Raw genomic sequence first — 27,328 nt, 5'->3', positions numbered from 1 at the left:
TAAGCTGTAGGTGCCCGCGCTTAAAAGCACTACCAAGGACCGCCTGGCGTTGGCGGAACTCGGATACCCAGGAGGAGGCACCTAAGCCAAAGGCTCGGCCCGGAACCAGCTGACGGTGCTGGAACCAGGTGGTGGACCCGAAGGTCCACAGGAGAGGAGAGAACAGCTAGGCCGCGAGGCAGCCGCAGTTACCGAACCCCAACAGTCCTACAGGGGGAGCTGGGCCTACTGGCACTACAGAACCAGCCTTGACTACCAGTTCACGCAGCCCACATAGGAAGCTCCTAAACTGGAGGCACCCTGGAGTTGGCTAACCCGACCGCACCACGACGAGGCAAGCATAGGTGTCTCAGTGAGCTTGACACAACCCGGAAACAGCTGACGGTGCTGAAACCAGGCTTGGCACGAGGGAGTACCTGTGACAAAAACACTGCCGAGAACCAGCTGGCGGTGCTGGAACCCGGATGCGTTGCCCCAGTGTGCAAGAGCCAATGGCACGACCGAGGACCAGCTGACGGTGCTGGAACCCGGTTACTAAGCTGTAGGTGCCCGCGCTTAAAAGCACTACCAAGGACCGCCTGGCGTTGGCGGAACTCGGATACCCAGGAGGAGGCACCTAAGCCAAAGGCTCGGCCCGGAACCAGCTGACGGTGCTGGAACCAGGTGGTGGACCCCAAGGCCCACAGGAGAGGAGAGAACAGCTAGGCCGCGAGGCAGCCGCAGTTACCGAACCCCAACAGTCCTACAGGGGGAGCTGGGCCTACTGGCACTACAGAACCAGCCTTGACTACCAGTTCACGCAGCCCACATAGGAAGCTCCTAAACTGGAGGCACCCTGGAGTTGGCTAACCCGACCGCACCACGACGAGGCAAGCATAGGTGTCTCAGTGAGCTTGACACAACCCGGAAACAGCTGACGGTGCTGAAACCAGGCTTGGCACGAGGGAGTACCTGTGACAAAAACACTGCCGAGAACCAGCTGGCGGTGCTGGAACCCGGATGCGTTGCCCCAGTGTGCAAGAGCCAATGGCACGACCGAGGACCAGCTGACGGTGCTGGAACCCGGTTACTAAGCTGTAGGTGCCCGCGCTTAAAAGCACTACCAAGGACCGCCTGGCGTTGGCGGAACTCGGATACCCAGGAGGAGGCACCTAAGCCAAAGGCTCGGCCCGGAACCAGCTGACGGTGCTGGAACCAGGTGGTGGACCCCAAGGTCCACAGGAGAGGAGAGAACAGCTAGGCCGCGAGGCAGCCGCAGTTACCGAACCCCAACAGTCCTACAGGGGGAGCTGGGCCTACTGGCACTACAGAACCAGCCTTGACTACCAGTTCACGCAGCCCACATAGGAAGCTCCTAAACTGGAGGCACCCTGGAGTTGGCTAACCCGACCGCACCACGACGAGGCAAGCATAGGTGTCTCAGTGAGCTTGACACAACCCGGAAACAGCTGACGGTGCTGAAACCAGGCTTGGCACGAGGGAGTACCTGTGACAAAAACACTGCCGAGAACCAGCTGGCGGTGCTGGAACCCGGATGCGTTGCCCCAGTGTGCAAGAGCCAATGGCACGACCGAGGACCAGCTGACGGTGCTGGAACCCGGTTACTAAGCTGTAGGTGCCCGCGCTTAAAAGCACTACCAAGGACCGCCTGGCGTTGGCGGAACTCGGATACCCAGGAGGAGGCACCTAAGCCAAAGGCTCGGCCCGGAACCAGCTGACGGTGCTGGAACCAGGTGGTGGACCCGAAGGCCCACAGGAGAGGAGAGAACAGCTAGGCCGCGAGGCAGCCGCAGTTACCGAACCCCAACAGTCCTACAGGGGGAGCTGGGCCTACTGGCACTACAGAACCAGCCTTGACTACCAGTTCACGCAGCCCACATAGGAAGCTCCTAAACTGGAGGCACCCTGGAGTTGGCTAACCCGACCGCACCACGACGAGGCAAGCATAGGTGTCTCAGTGAGCTTGACACAACCCGGAAACAGCTGACGGTGCTGAAACCAGGCTTGGCACGAGGGAGTACCTGTGACAAAAACACTGCCGAGAACCAGCTGGCGGTGCTGGAACCCGGATGCGTTGCCCCAGTGTGCAAGAGCCAATGGCACGACCGAGGACCAGCTGACGGTGCTGGAACCCGGTTACTAAGCTGTAGGTGCCCGCGCTTAAAAGCACTACCAAGGACCGCCTGGCGTTGGCGGAACTCGGATACCCAGGAGGAGGCACCTAAGCCAAAGGCTCGGCCCGGAACCAGCTGACGGTGCTGGAACCAGGTGGTGGACCCCAAGGTCCACAGGAGAGGAGAGAACAGCTAGGCCGCGAGGCAGCCGCAGTTACCGAACCCCAACAGTCCTACAGGGGGAGCTGGGCCTACTGGCACTACAGAACCAGCCTTGACTACCAGTTCACGCAGCCCACATAGGAAGCTCCTAAACTGGAGGCACCCTGGAGTTGGCTAACCCGACCGCACCACGACGAGGCAAGCATAGGTGTCTCAGTGAGCTTGACACAACCCGGAAACAGCTGACGGTGCTGAAACCAGGCTTGGCACGAGGGAGTACCTGTGACAAAAACACTGCCGAGAACCAGCTGGCGGTGCTGGAACCCGGATGCGTTGCCCCAGTGTGCAAGAGCCAATGGCACGACCGAGGACCAGCTGACGGTGCTGGAACCCGGTTACTAAGCTGTAGGTGCCCGCGCTTAAAAGCACTACCAAGGACCGCCTGGCGTTGGCGGAACTCGGATACCCAGGAGGAGGCACCTAAGCCAAAGGCTCGGCCCGGAACCAGCTGACGGTGCTGGAACCAGGTGGTGGACCCCAAGGCCCACAGGAGAGGAGAGAACAGCTAGGCCGCGAGGCAGCCGCAGTTACCGAACCCCAACAGTCCTACAGGGGGAGCTGGGCCTACTGGCACTACAGAACCAGCCTTGACTACCAGTTCACGCAGCCCACATAGGAAGCTCCTAAACTGGAGGCACCCTGGAGTTGGCTAACCCGACCGCACCACGACGAGGCAAGCATAGGTGTCTCAGTGAGCTTGACACAACCCGGAAACAGCTGACGGTGCTGAAACCAGGCTTGGCACGAGGGAGTACCTGTGACAAAAACACTGCCGAGAACCAGCTGGCGGTGCTGGAACCCGGATGCGTTGCCCCAGTGTGCAAGAGCCAATGGCACGACCGAGGACCAGCTGACGGTGCTGGAACCCGGTTACTAAGCTGTAGGTGCCCGCGCTTAAAAGCACTACCAAGGACCGCCTGGCGTTGGCGGAACTCGGATACCCAGGAGGAGGCACCTAAGCCAAAGGCTCGGCCCGGAACCAGCTGACGGTGCTGGAACCAGGTGGTGGACCCCAAGGCCCACAGGAGAGGAGAGAACAGCTAGGCCGCGAGGCAGCCGCAGTTACCGAACCCCAACAGTCCTACAGGGGGAGCTGGGCCTACTGGCACTACAGAACCAGCCTTGACTACCAGTTCACGCAGCCCACATAGGAAGCTCCTAAACTGGAGGCACCCTGGAGTTGGCTAACCCGACCGCACCACGACGAGGCAAGCATAGGTGTCTCAGTGAGCTTGACACAACCCGGAAACAGCTGACGGTGCTGAAACCAGGCTTGGCACGAGGGAGTACCTGTGACAAAAACACTGCCGAGAACCAGCTGGCGGTGCTGGAACCCGGATGCGTTGCCCCAGTGTGCAAGAGCCAATGGCACGACCGAGGACCAGCTGACGGTGCTGGAACCCGGTTACTAAGCTGTAGGTGCCCGCGCTTAAAAGCACTACCAAGGACCGCCTGGCGTTGGCGGAACTCGGATACCCAGGAGGAGGCACCTAAGCCAAAGGCTCGGCCCGGAACCAGCTGACGGTGCTGGAACCAGGTGGTGGACCCCAAGGTCCACAGGAGAGGAGAGAACAGCTAGGCCGCGAGGCAGCCGCAGTTACCGAACCCCAACAGTCCTACAGGGGGAGCTGGGCCTACTGGCACTACAGAACCAGCCTTGACTACCAGTTCACGCAGCCCACATAGGAAGCTCCTAAACTGGAGGCACCCTGGAGTTGGCTAACCCGACCGCACCACGACGAGGCAAGCATAGGTGTCTCAGTGAGCTTGACACAACCCGGAAACAGCTGACGGTGCTGAAACCAGGCTTGGCACGAGGGAGTACCTGTGACAAAAACACTGCCGAGAACCAGCTGGCGGTGCTGGAACCCGGATGCGTTGCCCCAGTGTGCAAGAGCCAATGGCACGACCGAGGACCAGCTGACGGTGCTGGAACCCGGTTACTAAGCTGTAGGTGCCCGCGCTTAAAAGCACTACCAAGGACCGCCTGGCGTTGGCGGAACTCGGATACCCAGGAGGAGGCACCTAAGCCAAAGGCTCGGCCCGGAACCAGCTGACGGTGCTGGAACCAGGTGGTGGACCCCAAGGCCCACAGGAGAGGAGAGAACAGCTAGGCCGCGAGGCAGCCGCAGTTACCGAACCCCAACAGTCCTACAGGGGGAGCTGGGCCTACTGGCACTACAGAACCAGCCTTGACTACCAGTTCACGCAGCCCACATAGGAAGCTCCTAAACTGGAGGCACCCTGGAGTTGGCTAACCCGACCGCACCACGACGAGGCAAGCATAGGTGTCTCAGTGAGCTTGACACAACCCGGAAACAGCTGACGGTGCTGAAACCAGGCTTGGCACGAGGGAGTACCTGTGACAAAAACACTGCCGAGAACCAGCTGGCGGTGCTGGAACCCGGATGCGTTGCCCCAGTGTGCAAGAGCCAATGGCACGACCGAGGACCAGCTGACGGTGCTGGAACCCGGTTACTAAGCTGTAGGTGCCCGCGCTTAAAAGCACTACCAAGGACCGCCTGGCGTTGGCGGAACTCGGATACCCAGGAGGAGGCACCTAAGCCAAAGGCTCGGCCCGGAACCAGCTGACGGTGCTGGAACCAGGTGGTGGACCCCAAGGCCCACAGGAGAGGAGAGAACAGCTAGGCCGCGAGGCAGCCGCAGTTACCGAACCCCAACAGTCCTACAGGGGGAGCTGGGCCTACTGGCACTACAGAACCAGCCTTGACTACCAGTTCACGCAGCCCACATAGGAAGCTCCTAAACTGGAGGCACCCTGGAGTTGGCTAACCCGACCGCACCACGACGAGGCAAGCATAGGTGTCTCAGTGAGCTTGACACAACCCGGAAACAGCTGACGGTGCTGAAACCAGGCTTGGCACGAGGGAGTACCTGTGACAAGAACACTGCCGAGAACCAGCTGGCGGTGCTGGAACCCGGATGCGTTGCCTTGCCTATTAAAGATTGTCTTCCTAGAGCCCCAACTAGCGGTGTTGGAGCAAAGGGTAAGCAGGGGGAGATGAGTGTAGGCCGAAGCCTGCACTGGAGGCAGCTTTGTGTCTGCGTTGCGTTTGCAGGACACTTTGCCGGCTACACACTGGGGGAACAGCTGGCGTTGCTGAACCCCACTAACACAATGGCGTGTGTTTTTCTCTGTGCAGCTAGCACTTGCGGGCAAAAACTAGCGATGTTAGAGCCCGTGTTGAAGCAGGAGGAGGAGGAGAGGAGCAGAGTGTAGGCCGAAGCTTAGTTGAACCAATTTCAAAGGAAACCTTTAACCCCCCCCTCAGGTGTTACAAAGTACAAGAGACACACCTTGTGCAGTATTAATGCTGCACAAGTGAAAGGTTGCTCTATTAATTTGTCTACTTGCACACGCTGAATGAAAGACATACACAATTTACCCCATTCTACAGTCAAACTGTAGTGGATGCGTGACTTGGTTTTTTGATGAGACGCAGCACAGGTGTCCAAAATAACGCCTTGGTGCTTGGAGCAGCTTCCTGAGCGTTGTTATTTGCTGTACAGGAGTCTGCGCTCTTGTGTTATCCCTTGGCAATGCCCTGTTAGCGCTGCCCATCTTATGACATCATTTCATGTTGGCCGGTGCGGTTAACGATGGCCATAAATCCCAGACCCACAGTGTCTTTTCATAAAGCCACACTGCGGTGCTGGGATTCGTGGCCTTGAGCAGTAAATATTTTGGCCGCTCACACACGTCCTTACACCTGCTTCAGACTGGGCGGCCTCTGCTGATCCCTTCTCGCATGCCGCGGCCATGAGGCTGCACAGTCTGAAGAAGGCTGAAGGAGATGAGTTAAGACAGGCGAAGATATGCACTGCTCGTGCCCATCAATCACACCCTCGCAGTCAAAATAATTAAGACAACGAGGAGCATTATATTCAGGCAGGGCGGACGAACAGGCGCAAGTAGCCAACCAATGATGTCAGAAGACGGGAAGCGCTACCAAGGGGGGTGCTGCGTATCATTAGAAAGGAAAGTCACACCTCAGGGACAGTGGAATGGTCTCAAAGAGACACATTTTGTACGTGTTGAGTTCCACGTGGGCAAGGAGAAAACATCAGCCACCTTGTACAAATGCAGCAGTACTGCTGTACAAGGTGGCTGTTATACATAGAAACACCTGGGGGTGGGGGCCAGGCTCCCTTCAATTTCAGTTCATGTGCCTGCGTGGCGTTTGCAGGTCACGTTGCAAGCTGCACAGCAGGGGAACAGCTGGCGGTGCTGAACCCCACTAACACATTGGCTGGTGTTTTTCTCTGTGCAGCTAGCATTTCCGGGCAAAAACTAGCGGTGTTTGAGCCCAGGGTCAGCAGGAGGAGGAGGAGAGGAGCAAAGTGTAGGCCGAAGCCTGCACTGGTGGCAGCTTTTGGTCGGTTGTGCCAGCGTGGCTTGTGCTGGACACGATGCCGGCTACACAGCGGGGGAACAGCTGGCGTTGCTGAACCCCACTAACACATTGGCTGGTGTTTTTCTCTGTGCAGCTAGCATTTCCGGGCAAAAACTAGCGTTGTTAGAGCCCAGGGTCAGCAGGAGGAGGAGAGGAGCAGAGTGTAGGCCGAAGCCTAGTTGAACCAATTTCAAAGGTTACCTTTAACCCCCCCTCAGGTGTTACAAAGAACAAGAGCCACTTCTTCTGCAGCATTAATGCTGCACAAGTAAAAGGTTGCTCTATTAATTTGTCTACTTGCACAAGCTGAATGCAACACGTAGACTATTTAGCCCATTATACTGTTTAACAGTAGTGGAGGCGTGACTTGTCTTTTTAAAGAAAAGCAGCACAGGTGTCGAAAACAACACCTTTTTGCATGGGCGCAGCTTCCTGAGCGTTGTTAGTTGCTGTACAGGAGTCTGCGCTCTTGTGATCCTTTGGCCATGCGCTGTGAGCGCTTCCTGTCTTATGACCTCATTTCATGTTGGCCGTTGCGGTTAGCGATGGACATGAATCCCAGACCCACAGTGTGTTTTTAAAAAATCACACTGCGGTGCTGGGATTCGTGCCCTGGTGCAGTAAATATGTTTGCCGCTCACACATGTCCTTACACCTGCTTCAGACTGGACGGCCTCATCTGATCCCTTATCGCCTGCCGAGGCCATGAGGACACCCAGTCTGAAGAAGGCGGAAGGAGATGAGTGAACACAGGCAAACATATGCACTGCACATGCCCATCAATCACACCCTCGCTGTCCAAAAAAATAAGACACCGAGGGCCGTTGTTTCGAGCAGGGGAGATGCACAGGCGCAGCCAGCTAACCAATGATGTCAAAAGACGGGCAGCGCTAACAAGGGTGGTGCTGCGTGTCATTACAAAGGAAAGTCACACCTCAGGGACATTGTAATGGTCTCTAATGAGACACATTTTGTACGTGTTGAGTTCCACGTGGGCAAGGAGAAAAAGTCAGCCACCTCGTACAAATGCAGCAGTACTGCTGTACAAGGTGGCTGTTATACATAGAAACACCTGTGGGTGGGGGGCAGGCTCCCTTCAATTTCAGTTCATGTGCCTGCGTGGCGTTTGCAGGTCACGTTGCAAGCTACACAGCAGGGGAACAGCTGGCGATGCTGAACCCCACTGACACATTGACTGGTGTTTTTCTCTGTGCAGATTGCATGTCCGGGCAAAAACTAGCGGTGTTAGAGCCCAGGGTCAGCAGGAGGAGGAGGAGAGGAGCAAAGTGTAGGCCGAAGCCTGCACTGGTGGCAGCTTTTGGTCGGTTGTGCCAGCGTGGCTTGTGCTGGACACGATGCCGGCTACACAGCGGGGGAACAGCTGGCGGTGCTGAACCCCACTAACACATTGGCTGGTGTTTTTCTCTGTGCAGCTAGCATTTCCGGGCAAAAACTAGCGGTGTTTGAGCCCAGGGTCAGCAGGAGGAGTAGAGGAGCAGAGTGTAGGCCGAAGCCTAGTTGAACCAATTTCAAAGGTTACCTTTAACCCCCCCCCTCAGGTGTTGCAAGGTACAAGAGCCACACCTTGAACAGCATTAATGATGCACAAGTCAAAGGTTGCTCTATTTAATTTTGCTCCTTGCACACGCTGAATTAAACACGTACACTATTTAGCCCATTATACTGTCAAACAGTTGTGGAGGCGTGACTTGTCTTTTTAACGAGACGCAGCACAGGTGTCAAAATTTGCACCTAGGTACTGGGCGCAGATTCCTGAGCGTTGTTATTTGCTGTACAGGAGTCTGCGCTATTGTGTTATCCCTTGGCAATACCCTGTTAGTGCAGGCCGTCTCATGACCTCATTTCATGTTGGCCGGTGCGGTTAACGATGGCCATAAATCCCAGACCCATAGTGGCTTTTCCTAAAGTCACACTGCGGTGCTGGGATTCGTGGCCTTGTGCAGTAAATATGTTCGCCGCTCACACATGTCCTTACACCTGCTTCAGACTGGGCGGCCTCAGCTGATCCCTTATCGCATGCCGCGGCCATGAGGCCGCACAGTCAGAAGAAGGCGGAAGGAGGGGAGTGAAAACAGGGGAACATATGCACTGCTCGTGCCCATCAATCACACCCTCGCAGTCAAAATATATGAGACAACGGGGGGCGTTGTGTCGGACAGGGGGGACGCACAGGCACAGCCAGCCAACCAATGATGTCAGGAGACGGGCAGCGCTAACAATGGGGGTGCTGCGTGTCATTAAAAAGGAAAGTCACACCTCAGGGACATTGTAATGGTCTGTAATGAGACACATTTTGTACTTGTTGAGTTCCACGTGTGCAAGGAGAAAAAGTCAGCCACCTTGTACAAATGCAGCAGTACTGCTGTACAAGGTGGCTGTTATACATAGAAACACCTGTGGGTGGGGGGCAGGCTCCCTTCAATTTCAGTTCATGTGCCTGCGTGGCGTTTGCAGGTCACGTTGCAAGCTACACAGCAGGGGAACAGCTGGCGTTGCTGAACCCCACTGACACATTGACTGGTGTTTTTCTCTGTGCACATTGCATGTCCGGGCAAAAACTAGCGGTGTTAGAGCCCAGGGTCAGCAGGAGGAGGAGGAGAGGAGCAAAGTGTAGGCCGCAGCCTGCACTGGTGGCAGCTTTTGTTCTGTTGTGCCAGCGTGGCTTGTGCTGGACACGTTGCCGACTACACAGCAGGGGAACAGCTGGCGGTGCTGAACCCCACTAACACATTGGCTGGTGTTTTTCTCTGTGCAGCTAGCATTTCCGGGCAGAAACTGGCGTTGTTTGAGCCCAGGGTCAGCAGGAGGAGTAGAGGAGCAGAGTGTAGGCCGAAGCCTAGTTGAACCAATTTCAAAGGTTACCTTTAACCCCCCCCTCAGGTGTTGCAAGGTACAAGAGCCACACCTTGAACAGCATTAATGATGCACAAGTCAAAGGTTGCTCTATTTAATTTTGCTCCTTGCACACGCTGAATTAAACACGTACACTATTTAGCCCATTATACTGTCAAACAGTTGTGGAGGCGTGACTTGTCTTTTTAACGAGACGCAGCACAGGTGTCAAAATTTGCACCTAGGTACTGGGCGCAGATTCCTGAGCGTTGTTATTTGCTGTACAGGAGTCTGCGCTCTTGTGTTATCCCTTGGCAATACCCTGTTAGTGCAGGCCGTCTCATGACCTCATTTCATGTTGGCCGGTGCGGTTAACGATGGCCATAAATCCCAGACCCACAGTGGCTTTTCCTAAAGTCACACTGCGGTGCTGGGATTCGTGGCCTTGTGCAGTAAATATGATCGCCGCTCACACATGTCCTTACACCTGCTTCAGACTGGGCGGCCTCAGCTGATCCCTTATCGCATGCCGCGGCCATGAGGCCGCACAGTCAGAAGAAGGCGGAAGGAGGGGAGTGAAAACAGGGGAACATATGCACTGCTCGTGCCCATCAATCACACCCTCGCAGTCAAAATATATGAGACAACGGGGGGCGTTGTGTCGGGCAGGGGGGACGCACAGGCACAGCCAGCCAACCAATGATGTCAGGAGACGGGCAGCGCTAACAATGGGGGTGCTGCGTGTCATTACAAAGGAAAGTCACACCTCAGGGACATTGTAATGGTCTCTAATGAGACACATTTTGTACGTGTTGAGTTCCACGTGGGCAAGGAGAAACAGTCAGCCACCTCGTACAAATGCAGCAGTACTGCTGTACAAGGTGGCTGATATACATAGAAACACCTGTGGGTGGGGGGCAGGCTCCCTTCAATTTCAGTTCATGTGCCTGCGTGGCGTTTGCAGGTCACGTTGCAAGCTACACAGCAGGGGAACAGCTGGCGTTGCTGAACCCCACTGACACATTGACTGGTGTTTTTCTCTGTGCAGATTGCATGTCCGGGCAAAAACTAGCGGTGTTAGAGCCCAGGGTCAGCAGGAGGAGGAGGAGAGGAGCAAAGTGTAGGCCGAAGCCTGCACTGGTGGCAGCTTTTGGTCGGTTGTGCCAGCGTGGCTTGTGCTGGACACGATGCCGGCTACACAGCGGGGGAACAGCAGGCGGTGCTGAACCCCACTAACACATTGGCTGGTGTTTTTCTCTGTGCAGCTAGCATGTCCGGGCAGAAACTGGCGTTGTTTGAGCCCAGGGTCAGCAGGAGGAGGAGAGGAGCAAAGTGTAGGCCGAAGCCTGCACTGGTGGCAGCTTTTGGTCGGTTGTGCCAGCGTGGCTTGTGCTGGACACGTTGCCGACTACACAGCAGGGGAACAGCTGGCGGTGCTGAACCCCACTAACACATTGGCTGGTGTTTTTCTCTGTGCAGCTAGCATTTCCGGGCAAAAACTAGCGGTGTTTGAGCCCAGGGTCAGCAGGAGGAGTAGAGGAGCAGAGTGTAGGCCGAAGCCTAGTTGAACCAATTTCAAAGGTTACCTTTAACCCCCCCCTCAGGTGTTGCAAGGTACAAGAGCCACACCTTGTGCAGCATTAATGCTGCACAAGTAAAAGGTTGCTCTATTTGTTTTGCTCCTTGCACACGCTGACTAAAACACGTACACTATTTAGCCCATTATACTGTCAAACAGTTGTGGAGGCGTGACTTGTCTTTTTAACGAGACGCAGCACAGGTGTCAAAATTTGCACCTAGGTACTGGGCGCAGATTCCTGAGCGTTCTTATTTGCTGTACAGGAGTCTGCGCTATTGTGATCCCTTGGCCATGCGCTGTGAGCGCTTCCTGTCTTCTGACCTCATTTCATGTCGGCCGTTGCGGTTAGCGATGGACATGAATCCCAGACCCACAGTGTGTTTTTAAAAAATCACACTGCGGTGCTGGGATTCGTGCCCTGGTGCACTAAATATGTTTGCCGCTCACACATGTCCTTACACCTGCTTCAGACTGGGCGGCCTCATCTGATCCCTTATCGCCTGCCGCGGCCATGAGGACACCCAGTCTGAAGAAGGCGGAAGGAGATGAGTGAACACAGGCAAACATATGCACTGCACATGCCCATCAATCACACCCTCGCTGTCCAAAAAAATAAGACACCGAGGGCCGTTGTTTCGAGCAGGGGAGATGCACAGGCGCAGCCAGCTAACCAATGATGTCAAAAGACGGGCAGCGCTAACAAGGGTGGTGCTGCGTGTCATTACAAAGGAAAGTCACACCTCAGGGACATTGTAATGGTCTCTAATGAGACACATTTTGTACGTGTTGAGTTCCACGTGGGCAAGGAGAAACAGTCAGCCACCTCGTACAAATGCAGCAGTACTGCTGTACAAGGTGGCTGATATACATAGAAACACCTGTGGGTGGGGGGCAGGCTCCCTTCAATTTCAGTTCATGTGCCTGCGTGGCGTTTGCAGGTCACGTTGCAAGCTACACAGCAGGGGAACAGCTGGCGTTGCTGAACCCCACTGACACATTGACTGGTGTTTTTCTCTGTGCAGATTGCATGTCCGGGCAAAAACTAGCGGTGTTAGAGCCCAGGGTCAGCAGGAGGAGGAGGAGAGGAGCAAAGTGTAGGCCGAAGCCTGCACTGGTGGCAGCTTTTGGTCGGTTGTGCCAGCGTGGCTTGTGCTGGACACGATGCCGGCTACACAGCGGGGGAACAGCAGGCGGTGCTGAACCCCACTAACACATTGGCTGGTGTTTTTCTCTGTGCAGCTAGCATGTCCGGGCAGAAACTGGCGTTGTTTGAGCCCAGGGTCAGCAGGAGGAGGAGAGGAGCAAAGTGTAGGCCGAAGCCTGCACTGGTGGCAGCTTTTGGTCGGTTGTGCCAGCGTGGCTTGTGCTGGACACGTTGCCGACTACACAGCAGGGGAACAGCTGGCGGTGCTGAACCCCACTAACACATTGGCTGGTGTTTTTCTCTGTGCAGCTAGCATTTCCGGGCAAAAACTAGCGGTGTTTGAGCCCAGGGTCAGCAGGAGGAGTAGAGGAGCAGAGTGTAGGCCGAAGCCTAGTTGAACCAATTTCAAAGGTTACCTTTAACCCCCCCCTCAGGTGTTGCAAGGTACAAGAGCCACACCTTGTGCAGCATTAATGCTGCACAAGTAAAAGGTTGCTCTATTTGTTTTGCTCCTTGCACACGCTGACTAAAACACGTACACTATTTAGCCCATTATACTGTCAAACAGTTGTGGAGGCGTGACTTGTCTTTTTAACGAGACGCAGCACAGGTGTCAAAATTTGCACCTAGGTACTGGGCGCAGATTCCTGAGCGTTCTTATTTGCTGTACAGGAGTCTGCGCTATTGTGATCCCTTGGCCATGCGCTGTGAGCGCTTCCTGTCTTCTGACCTCATTTCATGTCGGCCGTTGCGGTTAGCGATGGACATGAATCCCAGACCCACAGTGTGTTTTCAAAAAATCACACTGCGTGGCTGGGATTCGTGGCCTTGTGCAGTAAATAGGTTGGCCGCTTACACATGTCCTTACACCTGCTCCAGACTGGGCGGCCTCAGCTGATCCCTTATCGCCTACCACGGCCAGGAGGCCGCACAGTCTGAAGAAGGCGGAAGGAGATGAGTTAAGACAGGCGAACATATGCACTGCTCGTGCCCATAAACCACACCCTCGCTGACAAAATAAATATGACAACGAGGGGCGTTGTTTCTAGCAGGGCGGATGCACAGGCGCAGCCAGCTAACCATGATGACAAAAGACGGGAAACGCTACCAAGGGGGGTGCTGCGTATCATTACAAAGGAAAGTCACACCTCAGGGACAGTGGAATGGTCTCAATGAGACACATTTTGTACGTGTTGAGTTCCACGTGGGCAAGGAGAAAAAGTCAGCCACCTTGTACAAATGCAGCAGTACTGCTGTACTAGGTGGCTGTTATACATAGAAACACCTGGGGGGGTGGGGCCAGGTTCCCTTTTAATTTCAGTTCCTGTGCCTGCATGGCGTTTGCAGGTCACGTTGCCGGCTACACAGCAGGGGAACAGCTGGCGTTGCTGAACCCCACTAACACATTGGCTGGTGTTTTTCTCTGTGCAGCTAGCACTTCCGGGCAAAAACTAGCGGTGTTTGAGCCCAGGGTCAGCAGGAGGAGGAGAGGAGCAGAGTGTAGGCCGAAGCCTGCACTGGTGGCAGCTTTTGTTCTGTTGTGCCAGCGTGGCTTGTGCTGGACACGTTGCCGACTACACAGCAGGGGAACAGCTGGCGGTGCTGAACCCCACTGACACATCACCTAGTGTTTTTTTCTGTGTAGACAACACTTCCAGGTGGCAACTGACAGTGTTGAAACCCAGGGAATCAAAGAGGAGCAGAGTGTAGGCCGAAGCCTGCAGTGGAGCAAGTTGAAAGGGAACCTTTAACCCCCCCCCCCAGGCATTTGTTGCTGAAAGAGCCATCTTGTACAGCAGTAATACTGCACATGGAAAATGGTGGCTCCGAAAATTATGCTCCTTGCAAACGCTGAAGTACACACTCATATAATGTGTCCCCTCACACCGTCAAACCATCCCGGAAGTGGGACTTTCCTTTGTAATGTGACACAGCACAGCCGTCATTCCAACCCCCTTGGTGCCGGGCACCACCTCCTCAACGTTGTTTGGTTCTGTCACGGAGCCCGCACTGTAATGTTATCCCTTGGCCATGCACAGTTAGCGGTGCCCGTCTTCTGACATCATGTAGGTGTCAGGCTGGCAGTGCCTGTGCGTCCAAGCTGCCCGAGATCCAACCTTGCAGTGTCATCTAATGTAGTCCCACTGCGGGCCAGGGATCCATGGGCATGCGCAGTGCATATCATCGCCTCTCACTCACCTCCTTCCTGCTTCTTCAGACTGTGCGGCGTCACGGCCGTGGCATGCTATTAGGGATCAGCTGACGCCGCCTAGTCTGAAGAAGCGTGAAGAAGGGGAGTGAGAGGCTAGTATATGCACTGCGCATGGCCATGGATACCAGGCCCACTGTGGGATCACATTAGACGACACTGCGAGGTGTGATTTCGGGCAGCGTGGACGCACAGGCGCAGCCAGGACGACAACAAATGATGTCAGAGGACGGGCAGCGCAAACTGTGCATGGCCAAGGGATAACATAACAGCGCAGGGTCCATGACGGAATCAAACAACGCTAAGGAGGCAGCGCACGGTGCCAAGGGGGTAGCAATGACGGCTGTGCTGTGTCACATTACAAAGGAAAGTCCCACCTCCGGGACGGTTGGACGGTGTGAGGGGACACATTACATGAGTGTGTAGTTCAGCGTTTGCAAGGAGCATAATTTCAAGAGCGACCTTTCCCTTGTGCAGTATTAGTGCTGCACATGGTGGCTCTTTCAGTAACAAACGCCTAGGGGGGGGGGGGGACAGGTCCCCTTACATTTTAGTTGTGCCAGCGTGGCGGTCGCATGACACGTTGCCGGATACACAGCTGGGGATCAGCTGACGTTACTGAACCCCAATAACAGAGGAGCGACTGTTGACTGTGCACACAGCACTTCCAGGCACCAACTGGCGGTGTTAGAGCCCAGGGACAGCAGGAGGAGCAGATTGGAGGTATTGCCGCACACACAGCTGGGGATCAGCTGACGTTACTGAACCCCAATAACAGAGGAGCGACTGTTGACTGTGCACACAGCACTTCCAGGCACCAACTGGCGGTGTTAGAGCCCAGGGACAGCAGGAGGAGCAGAGGAACAGAGTGTAGGCCGAAGCCTGATTGGAGCAAGTTGAAAGGAAACCTTTAACCCCCCCCCCCAAGACGTTTGTAGCTGAAAGAGCCATGTTGTGCAGCACTAAGGATGCAAAAGGAAAAGGTTGCTCTTTTAATTATGCTCCTTGCAAACACCGAAGTAAACACTAAAAATGTGTCCCTTTATACCGTTAAACCGTTCCGGAGGTGCGAATTTCCTTCGTAATGGGACACAGCACAGCTGTCATTCCTATCCCCTTGATGCCGTGCGCTGCCTCCTCAGCGTTGTTTTAAGCTGCCACGGAGCCTGCGCTGTTCTGTTAGCCCTTGGCCATGCCCAATTAGCGCTGCCTGTCTTCTGACATAATTTGGTGTCAGGCTGTCAGTGCCTGTGCGTCCACGCTGCTCCAGATCCCACCTCGCAGTCTCATCTAACGTAATCCCACTGCGGGCCTTGGAACCATGGGCATGCACAGTGCATAACCTCGACTCTCACTCCCCTCCTTCCCTCTTCTTCAGACTGTGCGGTGTCACGGCCGTGGCATGCTAGGGATCAGCTGACGGCGCACAGTCTAAAGAAGGCGGAGGGAAATGAGCGAGAGCCCGAGGGGAAGATATGCACTGCGCATGCCCATGGATCCCAGGCCCGCAGTGTGACTCAATCAGAAGACACTGCGAGGCGGGATCTCGGGCAGCGCGGCCGCACAGGCGCAGCCAGCCTGACACCAAATTATGTCAGAAGACAGGCAGCGCAAATAGGGCATGCCCAAGGGATAACAGAACAGCGCAGGCTCCGTGACAGCTTAAAACAACGCTGAGGAGGCAGCGCATGGCACCAAGGGGGTAGGAATGACGGCTGTGCTGCGTCACATTACGAAGGAAAGTCCCAGCTCCGGGACGGTATAACGGTATCAGTGAACACATTTTATAAGTGTTAAGTTCTGCGTGTGCAAAGAGCTAAAAAAAAAGAGCTACCTTTTCCTTGTGCAGCATTACTGCTGCACAAGATGGCTCTTTCAGTAACAAACGACGGGGGGGGGGGGGACAGGTTCCCTTACATTTAGGTTGTTGTGCCAGCGTGGCGGTCGCAGGACACATTGCCGGCTACACAGCTGGGGATCAGCTGACGTTACTGAAACCCAATAACACTGGGTCGTATGTTTTTACTGTGCAGCCTGCACTTCTGAGCCGCAACTGGCGGTGTTGGAGCCCAGGAATAGCAGTTCAGGTGGTAGAAAGATGAACACAGCAGGAGACCTGGATGACACCCAATTACTTAATCAGGCAGAGGAGTGGCAAATTCCTGCGAGATCCAGGCCTGGTTCATTTTCAGGAAAGTAAGCCGGTCAACGTTATCGGAGGATAGTCGCATGCGACGGTCTGTTAGTACACCACCTGCGGCACTAAAGACACGTTCCGATAAGACACTAGCCGCAGGGCAAGCCAGCACCTCCAATGCATACTGGCTTAGCTCTGGCCATGTATCCAGCTTAGAGACCCAAAACTTGAACGGGGAAGAGCCGTCTGGGAGTACAGTAAGAGGGCAAGCCATGTAGTCTGTCACCATCTGACGGAACCGTTGCCTCCTGCTGACTGGAGCCGCCGGTGATGGTGTAGACATTTGGGGCGGGCACACAAAAGTGTGCCAGAGTTGTGCCATACTGGGCTTGCCTTGGGCAGAGGCACTGCTTCTGCTCCCTCTTTGGGCAGAGCCTCCCCCACTGCCTCGACGCACTGAGCTGCTTTGTAAAGCACTAGCAGCACTCCTCTCAGTTGGACAGGAGAAGATGATGGAATTCACCAGTGTGTCGTGGTACTCCCGCAATTTACGCTCCCGGGTCAACGCAGGGATGAGGTTTTGGACGTTGTCCCGGTAGCGAGGATCGAGGAGGGTGAACACCCAATAATCAGGCATGTTGAGAATGTGGTCGATGCGGCGGTCGTTTCTCAGGCACTGCAGCATGAAATCCACCATGTGCTGCAGAGTGCCAACCGGCCCAGAAACGCTGTCCCCTGCTTGAGACATGATCTCTGCCCGCTCGTCATCACCCCACCCTCGCTGTACACACTGACCACTGGACAATTGTGTCGCTCCCTCCTCTGGACGGAGCTCTTCCTCCTCCATTGACTCCTCCTCATCCTCCTCACAAATTGGCCCCTGCGTACCCCTTTGTGAGGAACCACGTGGCGCTGACTCTCCAGAAGCTGATGGAAAAGGTGACTCCTCATCCTCCACCTCTTCCACCACATCATCCCTTAACCCTTGCAAAGTTTGCTGAAGCAGGCAGATAAGGGGGACAGTCATGCTGACTAGTGCATCATCTGCACTTGCCATCCGCGTGGAATAATCAAAAGGACGCAAAACCTGGCAGACGTCCTTCATAGTGGCCCACTCTGTGGTTGTGAAGTCTGATCGGCGCTGACTGCGACTTCTTTGCGCCTGATGCAGCTGGTACTCCATAACTGCTTGCTGCTGCTCACACAACCGCTCCAACATATGTAACGTGGAATTCCACCGGGTAGGTAGGTCACATATGATGCGGTGTTCCGGAAGGCGGAATCGGCGCTGCAGAGCAGCAATGCGGGATCTGGCCAAGCTGGAACGCCGCAAGTGAGCACACTCTAGGCGGACCTTGTGCAGCAGGGCATCAAGATCCGGATAGTCCCTCAGAAAACTCTGCACAACCAAATTGAGCACATGTGCCAGACATGGGATGTGAGTGAGGTTGCCAAGGGCCAAAGCTGCCACCAGATTTCGGCCATTGTCACACACTACCATGCCTGGCTGGAGATTCGCTGGCAGTAACCACACATCGCTCTCCTGCTTTATGGCATTCCAGAGCTCCTGCGCTGTGTGGCTTCGATGCCCCAATGAAACTAGTTTCAAGACGGCCTGCTGACGTTTGGCCACGGCTGTGCTCATGTCGGTCATAGGTAAACGTTCACGGGTCCATGTGGGGGTGGACTGTGACGGATCCTGCAGAGAGGAATCAGAGGAACTGGTGTAAGAGGAGGAGTCGATGCGTACAGACTGGATTCCTGCAATCCTTGGAGTGGGCAGGACACGTCCTGCGCCACTCGCACGATCTGTACCTGGCTCAACAACATTAACCCAATGGGCAGTGAGGGAAACATATCGCCCCTGTCCATGCTGACTGGTCCACGCATCGGTGGTGAGGTGGACCTTGCTACTGACGGCGTTCAGTAGCGCATGTTTTATGTTTGCCTCAACATGCCTGTGCAGGGCAGGGACAGCCTGCCTGCTGAAGTAAAAGCGGCTGGGCACCTTGTACTGTGGGACTGCCAATGCCATCAAGTCACGGAAGCTGTCAGTCTCCACCAGCCTGAACGAGAGCATTTCCAGGGACAACAGTTTGGCAATGCCTGCATTCAGAGCCTGTGCTCGGGGGTGGTTGGCCGAGAATGCCCGCCTTTTCTCCCATGCCTGTACTACCGATGGCTGTAGAGTAGACTGGGAGTGTGAGGATGACTGGGAAGGTGGTGCTGTGGGTGGAATTACACAAGGTCTCTGGGAGGAAGCCAAACCAGCTGTGCGTGAGCTGGAGGAAGAGGCAACACGAGCTGAAGAGGTGGTAGCTGCCGCTGTTGGTTGGCCTACATCTTCAGTGTGTTTCTGTAACTCCACCGCGTGCCTGGTCCGCACATGTTTCCACATATTTGTGGTATTGAGGTTGCTGACATTTTTCCCTCTTTTTACTTTATGATGACACAGCTTGCATTTGACAAAACAAATGTCATCTGCAACTGTGTCAAAAAAGGACCAGGCACTGCAAGTCTTGGGAGCGCCCTTTTTGGCTTTGGAAAGAGACAGGCTCCTAACGGGTGCCAAAGTGGAGGCTACAGGCTCCGCAGTCTTCCCCCTCCCTCTCCCTCTTTGGCCCGTAAGAGGAAGCTCTTCCTCTGAGCTGCTCCCACCACCTTCCTGTTCCTCACGCCACGATGGGTCAAGGACCTCATCATCTCCACTACCCTCTGCCACCAACTGCTCCTCCTGGGTAGTCTCAGCAGCACAGTACGCACGAGAAAGCGGCACCTGAGTTTCATCATCAGATGCGTACTGCGCTGTGGTCACCGGAGGCACTGGCCCACCTGCCTCTTCAGAGTCAGAGAGATAAAGCTTTTGGGCATCACTGCACACTGCCTCTTCTTCCATTTCTCCAATGCTGCTTGGCTGGCCCCCTGTTTCCAAGCCAAGAGATTCAGAGAACAGAAGTAGAGACGGCTCCTGTCCTGGGCTCTCTGACTGCCTGGCCAATTTGGCAGGTGGTGAAGAGACAGATGGCTGCTCTCCAGTGCTCTGTGCCTGAGAGGATGTGGCACTAACTGAAGTCGATGCCGAGGCGTTAGCTGCCATCCACCCGACAACGGCTTCAATTTGGTCTTCACGCAGCAGCGGTGCACGGCGCTCTCCGACAAAGCTGCGCATGAAGGACTGTTCCCTGCTGAAACTGAGTGACGACGAGTCACCGGCGCCCGCAGCAGGCACAGAATCACCACGTCCTCTCCCTGCTCCTCTCCCTGCTCCGCGCCCACGCCCACGTGCCTTACTCCCTGCCCTCTTCATCTTGGTTGACAGATAAAGATAAGCAGAAAAGTACTAAGGCCTTAGTGTGCTTATTCCTGTAATGCTCCTCCTAACAGGTGTAAGAAACACTAATGTTGTAAATTGTGGACTAAACTTTATTATTTTTCAAATGTGGCCTACACAAGTGTAAGTTGTGTTTGGTGAACTTAACCTTTTTTTTGGTGCAGATCGGGCTACAGAGCTAGTTTAAATCACACGGAGACCGTGCAGACAGCCGTAAACGGCGCTGCAAGGCCAAGAAACCCTCCTCTAGGTTATCCTATATAGTGTTTTTCCACTATTTAGCTGGATACAAGTGGAAAGACACTAATAGGAATTTTTTTTTTCAAATTTTAAACTGGCTGCACTATTTGAAAAAAAGGAAATTGTTTTTCAAGGTATGAGGCAGTAACGCACCCTGAGCTGAATCCAACCGGCTATGGCTGCACACAGACTACAGGGCGAGCTGGGCTCACACGGAGACCGTGCAGACAGCCGTAAACGGCGCTGCAAGGCCAAAAAACCCTCCTCTAGGTTATCCTATATAGTGTTTTTCCACTATTTAGCTGGATACGAGTGGAAAGACACTAATAGGAATTTTTTTTTTCAAATTTTAAACAGGCTGCACTATTTGAAAAAAAGGAAAATTTTTCTCAAGGTATGAGCCAGTAACGAACCCTGAGCTGAATCCAACCGGCTATGGCTGCACACAGACTACAGGGCGAGCTGGGCTCACACGGAGACCGTGCAGACAGCCGTAAACGGCGCTGCAAGGCCAAAAAACCCTCCTCTAGGTTATCCTATATAGTGTTTTTCCACTATTTAGCTGGATACGAGTGGAAAGACACTAATAGGAATTTTTTTTTTCAAATTTTAAACAGGCTGCACTATTTGAAAAAAAGGAAAATTTTTCTCAAGGTATGAGCCAGTAACGAACCCTGAGCTGAATCCAACCGGCTATGGCTGCACACAGACTACAGGGCGAGCTGGGCTCACACGGAGACCGTGCAGACAGCCGTAAACGGCGCTGCAAGGCCAAAAAACCCTCCTCTAGGTTATCCTATATAGTGTTTTTCCACTATTTAGCTGGATACGAGTGGAAAGACACTAATAGGAATTTTTTTTTTCAAATTTTAAACAGGCTGCACTATTTGAAAAAAAGGAAAATTTTTCTCAAGGTATGAGCCAGTAACGAACCCTGAGCTGAATCCAACCGGCTATGGCTGCACACAGACTACAGGGCGAGCTGGGCTCACACGGAGACCGTGCAGACAGCCGTAAACGGCGCTGCAAGGCCAAAAAACCCTCCTCTAGGTTATCCTATATAGTGTTTTTCCACTATTTAGCTGGATACGAGTGGAAAGACACTAATAGGAATTTTTTTTTTCAAATTTTAAACAGGCTGCACTATTTGAAAAAAAGGAAAATTTTTCTCAAGGTATGAGCCAGTAACGAACCCTGAGCTGAATCCAACCGGCTATGGCTGCACACAGACTACAGGGCGAGCTGGGCTCACACGGAGACCGTGCAGACAGCCGTAAACGGCGCTGCAAGGCCCAAAAACCCCCCTCTAGGTTATCCTATGTAGTGTTTTTCCACAATAGAGCTGGAGACTGGTGGAAAAACACTAATAGGAAATTTGAGAAAAAATGTGCAGCAGGCTGCACTAAGAGCAAAAAAGAACAACTGTGTGAGGCAGTGTGAACCCCCCCTGAGCTGAATACAACCGGGTATATGGCTGCACACAGACTACAGAGTGAGCTGCACACACACACACACAGAGACCTTGCAGAACGCTGTTAAAACAGCGCTGCAAGGCAAGAGCAAGGTGAACAGTGAAGAACACACAGCGTTTTGCTAAATTAGCCTTTGGAAAGGAAAATAAAGCAATTAGCTAGCTCAACTGGCCCTCAGTTAGAACACAGCGTCCTGTCCCTAACTGAAATCACAGCAGAGTGAGCGCAAAATGGCGGCAGCGCTTTTTTATAGTGCAGAGTGACATCATTTCAGCAGCCAATCCAAGCCTTGCCAGTACTTACATGCCCACCATGCTAAACAGGATGTGCCCACACTTTCATTCATTCCTCATTGGCTGCTGCGTTCAATTTGAATTCTGGGAACTTCCGATTCCGGTATCCGATACGCGGGAAGTATCGGAATTCAGTATCGGAATTCCGATACCGCAAATATCGGCCGATACCCGATACTTGCGGTATCGGAATGCTCAACACTACTCAGGAGAGAGTCCACCGCCTCATTAGTACCATGCCCAGGCATTGTAGAGAGGTCATACAGGCATGTGGAGGCCACACAGACTACTGAGCATCATTTCCTTGTTTTGAGTCATTTCCACTGAAGTTGGATCAGCCTGTAAATTGATTTTCCACTTTGATTTTGAGTTTCATTCCAAATCCAGAACTCCATTTATGTGATATTAATTTAAAGTTATATTGATCATTTTTATTTTTTATTGTTCTCAATGCATTCTACTCTTTCAGAGTGCTCTGAACCTCAGACTTGGGCAAAGGTTCACCTTCCAACAAGACAATAACCCTAAGTACACAGCTAAAATAATGAAGGAGTGGCTTCAGAACAACTCTGTGACCATTCTTGACTGGCCCAGCCTGACCTAAACCCAACTGAGCATCTCTGGAGAGACCTGAAAATGGCGTCCTCCAACATTCACCATCCAACCTGACGGAACTGGTGAGCGCCTGCAAAGAAGAATGGCCGAGGATCCCCAAATCCAGGTGTGAAAAACTTGTTGCATCATTCCCAAGAAGACTCATGGCTGTACTAGCTCAAAAGGTGCTTCTACTCAATACTGAGCAAAGGGTCTGAATACTCATGACCATGTGATATGTCAGTTTTTCTTTTTTAATAAACTTTCAAAAATGTATGCATTTCTGGGTTTTTTCAGTCAAGATGGGGTGCAGAGTGTACATTAGTGAGAAAAAAATTAACTTTTTTGAATTTACCAAATTGCTGCAATGAAACAGAGTGAAAAATTTAAAGGGGTCTGAATACTTTCACTGTATATACTGTGTGTGTGTATATATATATATATATATATATATATATAATATTATATATATATATATATATATATACATACACACACACTCTATGACCCGATTCATCATTTTGTTTTGTTTTTTTAGTCACTTTTCATCTTTGACTTGCATTGTATTCGCTGACGGGTTTTGAGCCAAATTCCTCAATGGAGCGCACCAATTCAAGAATTTAGCTCAAAGCCCCAAATTGTCTTTTTTTCTGTCTTTAGCTAGTTTTGAGTTTTTTTAGAGGGAAAATTTGTACATTGTACAAAATGTCACAAGAATGCCTTTAAATGGCTGACCAACACAAAGTCACTCGGAGGAGGGTTGGGGGAGTATTAGAGTAAAGTTGCGTCAAAGTTTGCAACTTTTTTTAAAAACTAAGTCGCATTTCATGAATCTCTCAAAATATCTGGAAGATCCACAATTGTGGTAAAAATCAGAAAACCACTTTGGAGAGAGTTGAAAGTCCGTGTTGCCCAGCGACAGGCCCAAAACATCACTGCTCTAGAGGAGATCTGCATGGAGGAATGGTCCAACATACCAACAACAGTGTGTGCCAACCTTGTGAAGACTTACAACAAAGGATATATAACAAAACACTGAGATGAACTTTTGTTAATGATCAAATACTTATTTTCCACCATAATTTGCAAAATAGATCTTGCCAAAGCAGACAAGGTGATTTTCTGGATTTGTTATCTCATTTTGACTCGTGGTCTACCTATGATGTGAATTACAGGCCTCTCATTTTTTTAAGTGGGAGAACTTGCACAATTGGTGGCTGACTAAATAGTTTTTTGGTATTACCACATGCACAAAATGTAAAAATATTTATCCAAAAAGATGGACGTCAAAGTGGAAAAAAAATTGAAATATCGGACTTGCCATTTTCAGTTGCTGCATTTACCCCCAAAAAGTACAACATAAAGCCATTGAAGTCTGGTAAGCACCCTAAAATGTTACCAATAAAGATGTCAGCTCAACAAAAAAACAAACACAACTTCATCAATTGAAAAATGGAAAAAAGTTATGGGTCTCAGAAATTTACATAGTTTGGAATTTTTTTTTAACCACTGAAATAGAAGAAAAACCTTTACAATTGGCATCTCCATAATCGTACTGACCTAGAGAATTATGTTGCACAATCATTTTTTTTATTGCGCAACGATCGGCATAAAGACAAAACACAAAAAAGCAATGGACTGGAATAACGTTTGCTTTTTCTTAAACTTTTGACAGCACTAAAAATTGTCTTGCAAAAAAAAAAACAAAAGCCATCAAATGAAAATGAAAAAGTTTTGATTCTTGGAAGAAGAGTAGGAGAAAATGAAAGAGCAAAAATATACAGTCGCCTACTAAGAGTGCGATAAAACAGGACTCACCATCAAGGTGAACCAAACTTTAGACGTCCTCTGGGTGCTGAAATCTATCTGTTCTGTCTCGATAGTTTCTTGAAAGTTTTTATTTCATTTTATGAATTGTATCAAGAGTAATTTTATATATTAGGTAAGTTTTTTTTATTTAGTGTCCTGTGTATGGTCCAAATGGTCCCTTTGGTGGTAAGACAATATACACAGAGCTTCGCAAACAATAACTATACGCTAATAGTAGAAAGTCATCTTACCTTTCAGAGGAACGTTTTCCTTCTGCAAATTCAGCTTATTCTTTCCCTGGTCGGAAATCTGTTTTCCAAATATGAAGTTGAAGGTTGTTACGTTTGACCTTTCCGCACCAAGATGACCAAAGCTCCGGAGAGGAGAACCTGTCCCTACATAAATCTCTGTAATAGGCGGAGGATCCTTCTCCAGTGTTTGCGGGTAATCGAAGGCTGCGGATATAAAAGTTTATAGTTAATCTTAGCGAGGCTATAAAAGAGAATAGTGTTTAAAAAAAGTGAGGCATCTGAGACCGTACACGGGAGGAAAACTGAGTCTAGTAATTTCCCCTGATATGTTGGCTAAAGTAATTTTTTTTACGAAATCAGATGATGTTGGATAAATGCAGCAAATGTTTAAGCCACAGGCAACAATGATATAAAACAGGGAATTATTCGTTATCTGCATTCGTAATTCATCCTTGTTTTGTATAACTGCATCTTCTGTTGCTACAAAAACTTCGTAAATAAGTTTCTACATCTGCACTGAAGATTGAAAAAATGTTTTCATAAAATGGTAAAACTTATCTTAAATTCCATCATGTTGTGTGGATAGGTCATTGCTTTCCCTCAAGATCAACACACTCCTCTCCCGCTGCTGTAACCTTTCACAATCTGGTTACAGGAGTGTCCTATTTTCGCCCATTAAATGACATTCATTATTTCATACAGTGGTTGTGAAAATATTCACCCTCCTTGGCATTTTTCATGTTTTGTTACTTCACAACCCAGAATTTTATTTATTTTCTTTTTTTGAGGGTTTGCATCAGTTCATGCAAAGTACATGCCTACAATTGTGAACATTTGTTTTTCTTTTTATTGCGAATCAAACAACAAATAGAACAAAATTACTGAAAACTTCCGTTTTCTTAATTATTCAAATCACCTCCCCTAAAGTCAGTACTTTGTAGAGCCTCCTTTTGTGGCAATTACAGCTGCAAGTTGCTGTGGATAAGTCTCTATGAGCTTTCTACATCTTGCCACTGGGATTTTTACCTAGTGGATTAAGGTCTGTGCTTTTTACCAGGCAACTCCAAAACATTTACAGGTTTCCCTGTAAACCACTCGTTGTTGCTTTAGCAGTATATTTCAGGTCATTGTCTTGTTGGAAAGTGAACCTCCGTCCCAGTCTCAAATCACTGACAGACTGAAACAGGTTTTGCTCAAGAATATCCATCTTTCCTTTGACTAGGACCATTTTCCTGTCCCTGCCACAGAAAAACATCCTCACAGCATGATGTTGCCTCCACCATGTTTCACTATGGGGACGGTGTTCTTGGGGAGAAGCACTACATTGGTTTGGCGCCAGACTTAGCATTTACAGTGGTGGCCAAAAAGTTTAATTTTGGTTTCATCTGACCAGAGTACCTTCCTCCATCTATTTGAGGAGTCTCCCACATGTTTGGAAAACTCAAAACAAGTCTTACAATTTTTGTGTGTAAGTAAAGGCCCACTCTTCCATAAAGGCCTCCACTGTGGAGTGTATGGCTTATTGTGATCGTATGGACAGATGCGCCAGTCTCTGCTTGCGAACTCTGCAGCTCCTTCAGGGTTACCATTGGTCTCTGTGCCACTTCTCTGATTAATGTCCTCCCTGCCCAGGCTGAAAGTTTTGGGGGGCAACCCTCTCTTGGCAGGCTTGTTGTGGTGCAATGTCCTTTGCATCTGATGTTAAGGGATTTGATGATGCTCCGGGGATCATCAGAGATTGGGATTTTTTTTATAACCCAACCCTGACTTATACTTCCCAACAACTTTGTCCCTGACTTGTTTGGAGATCTCCTTGGTCTCCATGGTGTTTTGTTAGTGGTGCCTCTTGTTAATGGTGTTGGAGCCTCTGTGGCCTTTCAGAAAAGGTAAAGTCTATATACTGACAGAAAAAATATATTAAGATTTGAGAATCCTAAGTGGTTGATACCTTTTAATGGCTAACTGAAATGATGGTATACTGACAGACATCTGACACTTAGATTGCACACAAGGGGACTTCCTTTCACTAAGCATGTGACTTATGAAGGTATTTGCTTGCACCAGAAATTTTTAGAGGCGTCATTGAAAAAGGGGTGAATACATGTGCACATGCTAATTTTTAGTCATTTGATCCAATAAATTTAATTTGTGCCTAGATTTTCTTACTTCACTTCACCAACTTAGACTATTTAGTGCTGATGTATCACACAAAAATTATTACAAAAATATTTAAGCACATATTGTATTGTAATAAAATAGGTAAAAAACTAAGGGGGTGAATACTTTTGCAAGCCACTGTACGTCCTGTGATTAATTCGACAAGTCACTGCCTCCTGCAAGATCATCTTAGGCTACGTTCACATTTGAGTTGTGAGTGCTACGTCGGCGACGCAACGCACAACGCAAACCAAAACGCATGCAAAACGCATTGTTTTGTGACGCAAAAAAAATGCAACTTGCTGCGTCCTCTGCGCTCTGACGCGTGCGCCAAAAAAGATGCATGCGTCACAAAATGCAATGCAACGCATGTCCATGCGCCCCCATGTTAAATATAGGGGCGCATGATGCATGCGTCGCCGCGGCTGCGCCCGACGCAGCCCGGCAGAACACAAATGTGAACGTAGCCATACTCCTTCCCTGCTGCTGTGAAACCCTACATGATCTT

The 27,328-nt window shown here is 51.3% G+C and overlaps 1 protein-coding gene across 1 annotated transcript in view; it reads right to left on the bottom strand.

The window, feature by feature from the left end:
• Positions 1 to 27,328, bottom strand: part of C2H10orf90 (chromosome 2 C10orf90 homolog) — a 156,633-nt gene that overhangs the window by 78,352 nt on the left and 50,953 nt on the right. Inside the window, exon 4 of the mRNA XM_069755023.1 lies at positions 24,664 to 24,867. Within this exon, the coding sequence (XP_069611124.1) occupies positions 24,664 to 24,867 (204 nt within the window). The remainder of the gene's footprint in view (positions 1 to 24,663; positions 24,868 to 27,328) is intronic.

This window comes from Ranitomeya imitator, chromosome 2 (genome assembly GCF_032444005.1).
Source record: "Ranitomeya imitator isolate aRanImi1 chromosome 2, aRanImi1.pri, whole genome shotgun sequence".
In the NCBI taxonomy this organism is placed as follows: Eukaryota; Metazoa; Chordata; class Amphibia; order Anura; family Dendrobatidae; genus Ranitomeya; species Ranitomeya imitator.
The sequence above is the reverse complement of the archived record's forward strand: the minus strand, read 5'-3'. Positions and strand labels throughout refer to the sequence as shown.